The sequence below is a fragment of the Condylura cristata genome, unplaced genomic scaffold, assembly GCF_000260355.1.
Source record: "Condylura cristata isolate star-nosed mole 26May11 unplaced genomic scaffold, ConCri1.0 scaffold00011, whole genome shotgun sequence".
NCBI classification, from domain to species: Eukaryota; Metazoa; Chordata; class Mammalia; order Eulipotyphla; family Talpidae; genus Condylura; species Condylura cristata.
The window spans coordinates 20078435-20091079 of NW_004567112.1; the positions used below are offsets into that span (position 1 = coordinate 20078435).

Here is a 12645-nt window from a genome sequence, read left to right on the forward strand (position 1 = left end):
AGGCGGGGGCTTTGGGAATATGCTCGGAGGCCTGATCAGCGGAGCCAGTGGCGGCGGCGGCGGCGGCGGGGGAGGTGGAGGCCTGGGCAATGTGAAGGGAGGAGGTAGCCCGGGCAGCGGTGGTGGCGGCGGCGGCGTGCCGAGCAGCGGAATGGCGACGCCTGGCTCGCGGGGAAGGCCCGGCCGACTTGCCCGCTGCGCCCGCGAAGGCCTCCTCGCTCCCCTGCTAGCCTCTTCCTCTCCCGGTCCCCCACCCTTCCTTCCCTCTCTCCTCCTCCAGCCCTCCTCTCTTTCTCTCTCTCTCTCTCTCCACCCCTCCTACCCGGTCTCCACCCCCACTCACTCCTCCAGGCTTCCTGCCCTCTCTCTTTCCGTCTAGCTCGCCACCCATGCGCCCCCCTTCCAGTCTCGCTCACCACCGGGCGCCACACTGCTCCGATTCCTTCCTCCTCAGGGCAGGGCGGAGGGCACCCCCCAGTCTGCCTCACCCTTCCCGCTCTGTCCAGTCGGGAGAAGCTTGTCACATATGGGGGCCCGGTCTGCTCTGCCTCCTGGCACCCATCCAGCGTCTGTGGGGAAAGCTGTCTTCTGGAGCCCTGTTTCAGCCTGTGGGCCCTTCCCTTCTTTCTGCCCTGCCAGCTCCTGCCCCGGCCTGCTGGCCTTTCCTTGGCACCGGTGGAAGCAATGCTGGTCTTCAACTGGCATCTGTTCCCACCTGCACATCCAAATGCCCTGCCAGTGCCCACCTCAAGCTTACTCTGTCCAAAGCTGGACTCAGACTTTCTCTGGCCCATCCACAAGTTCTCCACCTAACAGATAAGGACCGCCACCCACCAGAGACCCCCACCTGCTCCTCCCACAGCCACAAGAGGTTGAGTGTCCATGCATCCACACACAGCTGTGTGGACACACACGCGCACCCCAGTCTGAGCGGCCTGCCCCCAAGTCCTATCAGTCCAACCTCTTATCCAATACCCCCACCCCACCATCTAGTTTTGCCTGGATTGAAAACCTGCTCCCCAGCTCAACCAAGACAAACCCACCACTAAGACAGCGAGAGCGCAGGTTCTCACCATGAGATAAAGGGGCCTGTCACAGAGCCTGACACACTCTGCCTTGCTGCTGTTATCCTGCTTTACATGCCTTCTCATTTAAACCTCAAAACAATCCCAGAATGTAGGCATTTATTTCCCTCAGTTTGCTGGGGAGAAAAATGAAGTCCTGTGGTATTAACAGTCCCATTTTCTTTTCCCTCCCCATTCTAGCCTTTCTGCATGGCGCCATCTTTCTGGAACACAGACCTTCCCCCACTGACAACAGAGTTAGGTTCCAGCTCTTTTTCCATGTGACATATTTCACAACCTGGCCCCAACAGACTTCCAGTTTGCTGGTTTCTGCTCCCTTTCTGTGCCCATGCCCCAGCTCAACGTGCCAACCCCACTGAACATCGGATTTCCCAAGAAAGCGGGTCATTTCCAGACCCCACTTGACTGCCAGACTCCTACTGATCTTTCAGTCCTGACTGAAATGTACCTCGCATGGGTCCAGCCTCCTGGGCTGTAGTTTGGGGTCTTTCCCACGTGGAGCTCCCCTCTGCAGTAGTTCTCTCTGCGGCATCATAATCATTGGCTGTCACGTCGTAACCATCTTTGTGCCTGGCACTTACAAGTCTCAGTAAATGTCAGGGAGTGGATGATTGACAGCAATGGGACTCAGAGGGCGCCTCTTACCCTGGGAACTGCACGCATCAGACCTCCCGGCTGAATATGGTCCCTCACCTCCTGGTCATGAGACGACGCTGTCTCCCAACAGCCTGGCTCCCTAGGGGGAGAAAAACCATGTGGCTGCTCCGAGGGCGAATGTTCTCACGGCCAACTCAGCCCAGTCTACGGCATCCGAGAAAGCTCTGGGTGTATATTTTAAATGAACAAATAATGATGTACAACAGCATATCTGTGTAAGAGGCTTAGGTTGCAGACCCTGGGGGCAGGCTGCTCAGACCCTGGGCGCACGTGTGTGTGCACACAGCTGAGTGCATGCACGTACACTCGACCTCTGAGTGCCTCAGCTTCCTCATCTGTGAAAGCCTTTTATCCAGCAAACACATACTGAGCACCTACTGGGCACTTTTGAGCGACTAGGGATGCATACTATATGTGCGATTATTATGAGTGCTGACTATATCTTTGGCACTATGATGAGCACTTATAGTCAATGTGCTATCTGCACCATAAATCAGCTCTCTAAAATAGCTGCTGTGAGCTCAGCTGCACTGATAGGGAAACAAAGGCTTAGAGAGCTCAGGAAGTTGACTGTGTCCAGAGTGGTGGGCTGGCAGTTTTTATTTATTTATTTATTTTTATGATTGATTTACTTATGCATCCAGAACTGCGGTGCAGGCCAGAGGTGCAGGGGTGGTGAGAAGATTCACCAGAGACAGCAGGGAGCAGAACAGGCAGATCAACGAAGTACACTGCTGAGGGGAGCAGCCGGTGAGGCTGTGCCACATGGGTCACCTTCCTGACTGGGGATCCAACTCGCACTGAAGTGGCTGCTGCTCTTGGGCTTTATCCGTTGTGCCACCTGGGAGGGCCCCAGGCTTGCAGTTTAAAGGAAAGTCTAGGTGTGGCTGACTCCAGGACCACATTCAGAGCAGTTTAACATATATATATCTCCCTATATTCTCAGCTTTTCTTACAGGGACCCAGAAAGGTCATGTGACTTGCCCACAAGAACATAACTTGTGTTAGTGTGGGACTCCAAGCTAGGTCTGACCCTAACTTCAGGCTTTCTGTCAGCAACACTTCGCAACCCCTGCGGGCACAACTTCAGTGCCTGCAGTGTGGTCTTGGTGAGGCCGGAACTAGGTGGAACTCTGGAGGCTGAATAGGGGGTGCAGATGATGGGATTATGCCACACACACTCTGAGCAAGGGGCCTACATTGACCAAAAAGAGAATCTTTCTCACTCCTAAGAAAAGCATCTGCAGATTTGGTCTTCTGGAGCCACCTGGTGGGCACAAACCTCACCCTGGGAAGCCAGGTCCTGCTCCTTAAAAGGAAGTGGTGGTTTGGGGAGATATTTTTAGCCTCTGGAATCCTGAAGACGTTCCAAGGGGCGGTCCCAGCAGACTCCGCACAACATAACTATGCACAAAGACCTTGATCCTGCCAATTCCAAAATTTGGTCTACGCACCTGCTGGAGGCAAGCTCTCTGCTGGCTGGGGAGGAAGGGATAGGCCCAAAAAAGAGGTGGAGAAGAGATGGCCAGGAATTCTATGCCAGAGGAAAGGAGAAAGTGCGTGAGAGGGAAAAGCTTCTAGAACAAAGTGTCATTTGAGGAGGGAGAGGGTTTGGCAAGCAGAGATGGGGGACAGGCTTTCTTGGGACCAACAGTCCCCCATGGGCCCTGCACATGCCCGGGTGCTGTGCCAGGAATGCAAGGCCACGACTGCGCCTTCCCTGGCCAATTCTCAGCCTTGTTTGCCGCTGGCCACTCAAGGGGTCAGGGAACTTCTGCCAGAGGACAGACTTGCTTATTGCTTCCTCTCAAAGTGGTGGTGGGAGGAGGCGCTAGGGGAGGCTCCCCAGGCTCACTGCCTCAGCTGTGATGCCCCCCCCCTCGGTCTCCACATGCATCACAGCCACCTGGGCCCCTCCCTGTTGCCCTGTGAAACTTGGGAACAAGGGAAAGAGAAGTAACAAAGATCTTCCTGGGCCTGCTTTGCCAAGAGTAGTAAATCCTTTGTCTCTGACTCAGGAATCCCATGTTCCCTGCCAGCATCTATAAACAACAGCAGACCAGCTTAGTAACTTGCAAGTGAATACAGCCCGGCCCTGGTGAGTGTTCTAGGCACAGAGAACAATGTGAACAAAAGCAGGCCTCCGTGGTTGAGGGAAGGCAAAGAGTGGAGCTTGCTGGAGCTCTGAGCCCAGAGCGCTGACTTTCAACATGCCCAGAGGGGAAGGCAGCTTGCAAAGAAGACGAATATGTGTAGCCCACGGAGATGCAATGATCAGCCCTAACTTGAGTCTGTCCTGTCCTGGCTTCAGTCTCTGGACTACCTAAAGTACTGAATATACAGACTCCACTCACAGTAGCTCCACACTTACGATATGTCAGGCCCTGAGCTGGCACTTGACACGATTCAGCCAACAACAGTGACAGAATGCAGAGGAAGAAAATAGATGGCTACAGGGAACTGCCGGATCTTGCTTCGAATCTTACAGTTAAATTGCTACATAAACATTTCCTGAGCATACTCAGTGGCTGGCATACTGCTAGCGATAGGCCTTCCCAGAAGAGGTCCCAAAGATCATTTATCTAGGCTTCTCATTTCATAGAGGGAATAGCTGAGGCGCTACGGGGCCAGTGGCTTGCTTTACGTCACACAGCTGGCTGATGTGAGTGTCAAGGCTAGAACTTGGGTCTCCTGACTCACAATCTGATGTTTGTTCTGACACCATTGGGACAACACTCCGGAAACTCTGGAAGCTTCGGGGCACAGGGCTCTGTGAAGACATGCTTATTGCACCTCCAGGCCTGTCCCAGGTAGATCCCACCAGTGGGAACAGGGCTACTTGGGTGGTAGTTGGCTATTGGAACCCCTGTGGGGCTCCTGGCCTTTGCTAAAGCCCTGAGACTGCCTGGACTCTGAGCATGTTGGCAGAGGTAAGAGGCCACAGGCTGGACCTAAGCAAGTGGTGTGGGCATTTGACTCCGGCAAGGTTCAGCCCTTCCTCCCCAGGGGAAGCTGGGAGTCATGACCAGACCAGGAGTCACAGGATTTTTTAAGTGCATATTTTTATGTGCAGCCACCCAGAACATTGGCTGGTTAGGCTGGCTCCCAAGGTTAAGTACCTCAGGTGACCAAGGTAGACCATATGCCATCATGAGATCATGCCATCAAGTGGCTTCCCAGGAAGTGACCTCCTGCAGGGACCTGGGTGGGGGAGGAGGGGAGGTGCAGACCCCAGCAGACTACGTACTTAGGGAACAGAGGAGCCTCGCCTGACAGCAGGCCCCCTGAGCCAGGATAGGTTGAGTTAATCACCTCCGCTCTGCCAGTGCACCTGGCATAAAAGTGGAAGTGGAGCAGTGGGAATAACTGCTATTCACAGAACACGCACCTTGTGCCAGGCACCGTGCCAGGTGCCTTATGTGCCTGTCTCCTTTACCTGCCACAAAAGCTCTGTGAGAGGGGGGCCATGCGAGCTATCTGATTTTTTCCCCCTCTATTTTGTTCCTTTATTCTTTTTCCCATTTCTGATTTAAAATGGGGAAACGAAGGTATAGGGAAGTTAGGCGACTTTTCTGATGTTACACAGCTAATGGAAAACGGAATTCAGATAGATTTCCAATCTAGGCTTTTAATCATGGCATATAGGTGGGACTTTGGCCTTGGCCTGGGAGGGGGCAAGACACTGGAGGAGTGACAGAGAAAGGAATCATCCCAGTTGTGTCAATGGCCAGTGGTCAGGGGGCCCGGCAAGAGAAGGGAGTGGTCTTCATAGACCCCTGAGGTCTGCACTCACGGAGCCTGGCTGTGCATATTGTTTCATTTCTCTCCCTGATACCTGAGGGAGAGAACGTGATACATGTCCCGCCCTACCATGGCTGGGGAAAAAGGGGTGGACCTCAAGGCTGGCCCCTGCATGGGGCTCCACAGCTGCTCCCATACATATATAACCTGTGTCGCCATAATTATTTTTTTTAAGATTTATTTATTTATGCATACAAGAGCTGGGGTGTAGGACAGAGGTGCAGGGGTGGGGGGGGGTGAGAGGATTCACCCGAGGCAGAGTGGGGAGCAGAATGGGCAGATTGACTGAAATACACTGCTGAGGGGAGCAGCGGGTGAGACAGGAAGGTCTGCTGTGCCATGTGGGTCAGCTCCCTGGCTGGGGATGGAACTCATGCTGCAGGGGCTGGCATCATGCTGAAACTTAAGCTCCACCATGATGAAACTTAATTCCTTGCACCACCAGGGAGGCCCCTGTCACCTTAATTCTTGTAACAATATTGTGAGACAGAGAATTCATTATCAACACTGACAGCAGAGGAAAATGGGATTCGGGTGGGTTCTGTTAGGAATTAAATTGAGATTTGCCGTCCACTAGATGTATCACAGCTGCGTTAGATTCCCTGAGTCTACTTTAACTGTGAACTCTCCCCCTGAGGTCCACCTCACACGATTCAGACATTACTCACTCTAACCACATGGCAAAGGCACATGTGGTCTCCCATTGTCACTCTGGCTTCCTAAGGATGTGGTGAGTCAGGGGTGAGTCCCCACCCAACTTTTCTCTCTTCTGCCAAGAAATCCTCCCTCCTAACTTAGCAGGTAGACTAGGACATATCTGACATGACCAAAGAGATCAAAAGTCACAGGAGTGACTACAGACCCCAGGGGCTCTCACCCTGACCCATCAGGAAGAAGCCTAGATGGCCGCCATGATGGCATTCGTGTCAATGAGATGCAACAAGGGTCTTCCCTTCTGCAGCGCTGAAATGCTTGGGGAGGGGGGGCGCCTGCCTCTTCCATGCCAGTCTCTTCCCCCCACACAACTTCTGTTGGAGTGTTGGCTCTGGAGCTAGGGGGCAGGTTCATAGTATGATTGTGAGCCCTAACCTCTCCTACTCCACTCTGATCCAAGCCAGGCTGTCAGAGTCCTTCTAGAATTTGCCAGAATGGTCATCTCTGTTTGGAGTCAGTGCTGGGTAACTGAAGTTGGTGCATGAGTGGACAGAGGAAGCTGGTCTGCAGAGAAGAGGAAGGCACAGGGAAGAAGAAATAGAAAGGGAAAAGTCGGGAGAGAAAGGAAGCTGGTCTGAGAAAAGTTGTGGTTCTCCAGCAAAAGACAGAGCTAGAAAGAAACTGGCTGTCAAGTCACAACAACTGCAGTCAGATGGAGTTCCAGGAGAGCTGAAAGAGTAGTATAGACTGAAGGTTGGCAGGCTCAGAACTAGAAGGAACTTGTAATTTAGTGTGTCTAATGGTTAAAAACAACAACCCAGTGTCACAGCTCAGCAGTCAGACAGACCCGTGGGTGGAGCAGGCTCGATGCACACCACATTAGGAGAGACGATCTGCTTTACTCAGTCTACCTTTACAGGTGTAATTCCATCCCAGACACCGCCACAGACACATCCAGGATAATGTTTAACCACAGAACCTGGCACCCGAGGCCCAATCAAGTTGACATAAAAGTAACAATCAGGGACAGTCAGGCAGAGACAAGGGATGATGAGAGACAGGACAGCTGCCTACCACCTACTCTGGGCTGTTCAGCTAGACCCCCTTTCTGGAAACTCACTGTTGCTTGATGGTCACTCCTTTCCCACTTCTTTGCTGGAGCTAAATTAAATTATTACAAGCTGGTTCTTGAACTAGCCCCACAGCAAAGCAGGTAGGACTGGCAGCCTAACGCCAGGATCAGAGGCTAAGTTCCACTCGGGACTGGTTTCATATAAAAAAAATGACTGCAGGGGCCCTCCCTGGTGGCGCAGCAGGTTAAAGCACCGTGCTTAGAAGCTAAAGCCACTTCAGCATGAGATGGATCCCCGCCCCGGAGGTGACCCACATGGCACAGCGGACCTCTCCTGACCTACCTGCTGTTCCCCTCAGCGGTGTATTTCAGTAGATCTGACTGATGTACTCCCCATTCTGTCTCTGGTGAATCCTTTTACCCACCCACGCCTCTGGCCTGTACCCTGGTTCTGTAAGCATAAATAAATAAATCTTAAAAAAAAAGTAGTACATTTGACATGCAAACACAGCCATTCAGAACCCATCTCCTGGCCACATCCTCCATGTTGACCCTTCTACTCCAGGAGGCAACAGTCCTCTGCCCTAATCCAACCAGGTCCAGGTCTGGGCAACTAGACAGCCCGTCCGCCCAGAGCCAGCTGCAGTTATCCAAACCAGCCATCCTAAACCTGCCCGGTCAGCTTCCTCTGCCTCACCCATTTCTTCCTGCAAAAATTATAATCAAAGCTCATGCCTTCCCCTTGCTCTCTCCACCTCCTGAGTGATCCTGTGCTCCCCACCGTCCCTGCAATGACCACAGGCCCCTTCTCCTTGGGAACTGAGACTAACCGATTATTGTTTCAGTGGTTACTGATCTGTTGGCTTTATTGTTCCCCATTTTACAAATGAGAAATAGAAAGACAGGTTAAGTCATTTGCCTTAGCTTGAGCAACTAGGCCCCCTTTTCTAGGTTCTGTTCCCCTAAAACCAGGGTCCTCTGAGCTGGTTTGGTTCAGGGTCAAAAGATAAACAGACACCCCTGTATGAACTTATTCCTAGTAAAACCAAATGCATTTTAAATCATACTGACCCAAAGAGCCTGTGAACATAATAAAACAGGTGTTTTGTGCCACTAAAATCAGGGGTACTTGTTCTGCAGCTGTTGCAGTTGGAGCATGTGTAATATTCTGCAAGTCTCCGAACTTCAGCTTCTTGGTGGGCAGAGTAAGACGAACAGCAACGGCCCCGTCTCAGAGGGCAGCTGTAAGAACTAAAGCATGCATACCGTGCTTAGCCTCCATAAGGAGTAGCATAATTGCCAATGTCGTTTTCCAAAAGAGCTTTGTTTGGCACCTGGCTCCCTGGTTCTCAAGGTTTCGCTGGATTACAAGAGAAAAACCTGCTCTACGTGAGGTTCTCCCTTCTTCACCCTCCTCGCCATCCTTCACTGCGTCACTAACCAGAGGGCAGAAACCACACAGTAATTGGAACAGAGAAATTTCAACACAAGGAATTATTTACTCTAACAGGAGCTTGAAATGCAGAGACACTGGTTAATACGAAGGCAAAGAGCACCCCAAGGAACACAGGGAGGTGCGTGGAGCAGCCCCCTTGGGTCTGAGGAGACACCTAGAAAGTGCTCTCCCCGCCCCCATAGCTGTGACCCAATGGATGGCAGAGAAGTCCCCTGGGTGCTGCACTGGTTGAGCTGGGTAATCTGCCAGCAGCCGTGCTGGGGGATGTCCTGTACCTGGAGTTTCGGCACCTGACAACTTTTTACAAAGCCACCAAAGGGGCTCTTGGGGAAGCTGCTAGACCGGGCAGCACTGGCTGCCACGTGCAGCCTGACCCAGGCTCCCAGCGCCCACACTGCAGGAGCCTGGCAGTGGGAAGCCACGAGTGCTGTAGAGTGAGCGCTGAGCCTGCCAAGCTGCAGGGCCAGGTAGGAGCAGGACACCGGAACCAGGGAGAGACCTTGCGCCTGCGGTGTCCCGCCAGCTCCCTCTACCGACAAAGCTGAGCACTGCACCAGCCGGAAAAGGAGAGGTCTTTACAGGACTCTCCCCAGCCTCCGTAACTGGAGAAACAAACTTTTGTTGCTAACCCACCCAATCTGTGACCGTTTGTTATGGCAGCTCAAGCAGATTAATGCAGCATTGAGCCTTCATTCTATTCTTCATGATTTTATGTGTGTGTACATTAAGTGTCATACGGATATGGGGTTCTTTTCTCTCTAATATACCATTTGTCTAGAGGACTTTGCTATTTTTAGTCTGTTCAGGTTGTAAGTTCTGAAAATAGTAGTAAGTTGCCTTATGTACTGTCCTACGTGAGTTTTTTTTTTTTAAGTTGAGAATACCAAAATCATTTATGAAGAGGAAAGAAGTTGACTAAGAGTCCCACTGTGTTGGCTGAGTATAAAACTTCTCTCTGCTCTCCCCAGAACAGGACAGGCAGTAACAAGTCCGTGGAAACAAGTCCGTTGGGGTGGGGGGTCACCTGTGACTGTCCAGCAGTGCACGCAATCCCTGCAGGCTAAACAGGGAAGGTATTAAAGCCTGGCTTGGCACCCATAGCCAGGGCATTAAGCTCTGGCTGAAGCCCTGGCCTCACCCTCACAGCCAAGCTTAAAGGATCTGATTGTTCCCATTTTACAGTGAGAAAATAGAAAGGCAGAGAGGTTTAGCCCTTTGCCTTAAATTGAACAATTAAGACCCCTTTTCTAGGCTCTGCTTCCTAAAAATTAGCATCATCTGAGCCATATTAGAGTTCAAGCTGAAAAGAAAATGGACACCCTTATAGTCACTTATCAAATTATCTTTCCAGGCCTCCCCAGTGGCACAAGGGGTTAAGTCTCCCCTCTAGGAAGCTACCAGCTGCCACCGCAGCATGAGTTCCATTCTCTGCCAGGGAGCTGACCCACATGGTACAGCAGATGTCTCTGAACTTGCTCACTGCTCCCCTCAGCAGTGTATTTCAGTCTCTCTGTCTGCTCTGCTCCCCACTCAGTCTCTGGGGAATTGTCTCCCCCTCTGTACCTCTAGCCTGTACCCCAGTTCTCGTATGCATAAATAAATTTTTAAAGGCTCTTTAAAAATATCTTTCCATATTTGGAAATAAATGGGAAAACTGGATAAAGACTCTACAATTAAAAAAAGAGTCATGGCCACAAATATAGTCTGTGTTGCCCAGTCTGTTACATACCATGTCAAGCCTCATAAAGCCGATTGTTGGGGATGCAATGGAGGCTGCCTGGGAACCACAGCTGATGGGAAACAACTTCCTGTTACAAAATGAGGCAGTCATAAAACAACAGCCTGTTTTATTTTAAATGCTGATGCTTTGCTCACCATAAATTCTGTAAGTTAATTTTCATTTTATAACCTATTACATGAACACTTTTATTTTGATTACTAATCATCAAGATAAGTATTTTGATGCAATTTGGTGTTCCATTAAATTTTCCACCAAAGCAGTGTTCCTCATTCACCTCACTCTGATAAAACCAAATCTTCCATGAATTATTCCAGGGCTCCACCTCCAGAGTGCTCCTTCTCCAAGGGCCCTATTGAGGATGAATCTGGACACATTCTGCGGATCCCCTATACTTCCATGGCCTCATCAGAAACATTGGGTCATAAAGCTGTAATGAAAGAAATAGTTCCACTGTGTGGTGAGCCCACATGGGCACATGCCTGAAAAAATATTTGGCGACACCAGATACTCTCCACCCGGCCTTAGTTACATCTGATCTAGAAGCCACAAGTTCCCAATTCCTATCCTGGTATATGCTCATCTGAACTCAGGGAGTCAGAGTCACTAGGGGCGCCAAGCATTGCTCTCCTATTGATTCAATGGGGCTAGGTAGTGCCTGGTTCAGAAGCCAGCCTGCTGGTTTAGGAACCTACACAGTCCTCTCCTCTGCAAGCAGTTGTCTGAAAGGTTTTGCAGCAATACTCTTTATTGGAGATGAACACTGTTGAGTTTTTGGTTTTTTTCAATGTTCCCTAAGACTCCAAGAAAACCAAAGGCAAACCCACCAGTGAAGCCTTCCTGGCCCTCAAAACTGGAGCACATGCTGAAGTTTTTGTGCAGGACAGAGAGAGGAACTGGAGACCATCAGATGAGGAAGAATGCTCCCAAATATTCCCTCTGCCTTGCAAAAAAGGATTCGCAAAAACTTTTCTCTCCAAACTTTAATGTAGGAGGAATTAACCCTAAATGACTACGAAGGCCAGCTTGGAAGTTTAACCCTAACCTACTAGACACTTTACATCCATCCTGCTCCCTCCAATCCAGCTTCCAATTTGCGGTGTGACCTTCTAAAAACACAAATTTGTTATGGGGACAAAAGGAGCTGATATTTGTGAAGTGCTGACTGGCATTACGGGAATACAGCAAGTACTAAAGGTCTGTTAAGTAAACACCTACAATGCTCTCCCTGTTGGAAGATCCTCTAGAAACTTCTCCACCGTAGAAACCTCTGCCTTCTATGTCTTCTCCCCCTCCTCTTGCCCTGGAGCCTCTAAATCGCCCCCCCCAATCCAGGTACCCCCTGTCCTTAGCAAATGCTAAGGACCCACACCAACCCCTCCTTCACAGCTCATTTTAAGTGTTACTTCGGGTTTCCAGGCCCTCCCAGAGGGGGGGTTTAGATTCTTCCATTACACCCTCTTACAACTGTGATGACAACGAAATGTCTTAGGTGTTTTGACTTCAGGCTGTTAGCTCACCAGCTCAAGGCTGGTTTCTTCTGTTCATTGCCTGTCCAAGAACCGAACAGAGGTGTGTTCCGAAAGGACCGTTTTGGAATGAATGAATAAAACCTTACAAATACTGTCGCATCTAGGAAAATCGTCCAAGATCGTCAAACCGACCCAAGACTCAACCCACCTAGTCTGCTCTGCCCATCGCGCTGATCCTTCCTGGCCCTCAAAACTAGAGCCGTAAATTCAGTGTCTGCAAGGTGAGTTGAGCAGCGGCAGGTCTGTTTGCAGAGGCCCCGCGCTGCGAAGAACGCGGCGCTGTGCACACGGGCCTCGCGCCCCGGGGAAGGGGCACACGTCACGTATACCCTGCAAAGCCCGTCGCCGCACCCGTTGGCAGGAATGCGGCCCCGCCCGGCTCCAGCGCCAGCAAAACCGCGCTGTCCTCGGGGACTGACGTCAAAGAGGGGGGCGCCTCCGGGCGCCGCGCGAGGGTGGCGGGGGCGGAGGGAAGGGGCCGGGCGGACACGCCCCTCCGCGCTGCTCTGCCGCTGATTGGGCCCGCGGAATCTTCGCCCTCGGGTTTCGAGGCCGGCGGAGGAAGGGGGCGGAGACGCGACACGCCCCTCGGCCCTTTGCGACCGCTGATTGGCCGACGCGTCTCCGCGTTCGATTTTGGAAGGCTCGCA

At 51.5% G+C, this 12645-nt stretch overlaps 1 protein-coding gene across 1 annotated transcript in view; it reads right to left on the reverse strand.

Moving 5' to 3' along the window:
- The window catches only part of MARVELD1 (MARVEL domain containing 1), a 5096-nt gene extending 572 nt beyond the window's left edge, over window positions 1–4524 (reverse strand). Inside the window, exon 1 of the mRNA XM_004681020.1 lies at window positions 4443–4524. Within this exon, the coding sequence (XP_004681077.1) occupies window positions 4443–4524 (82 nt within the window). The remainder of the gene's footprint in view (window positions 1–4442) is intronic.
- Between the last annotated feature and the right edge of the window lie 8121 nt (window positions 4525–12645).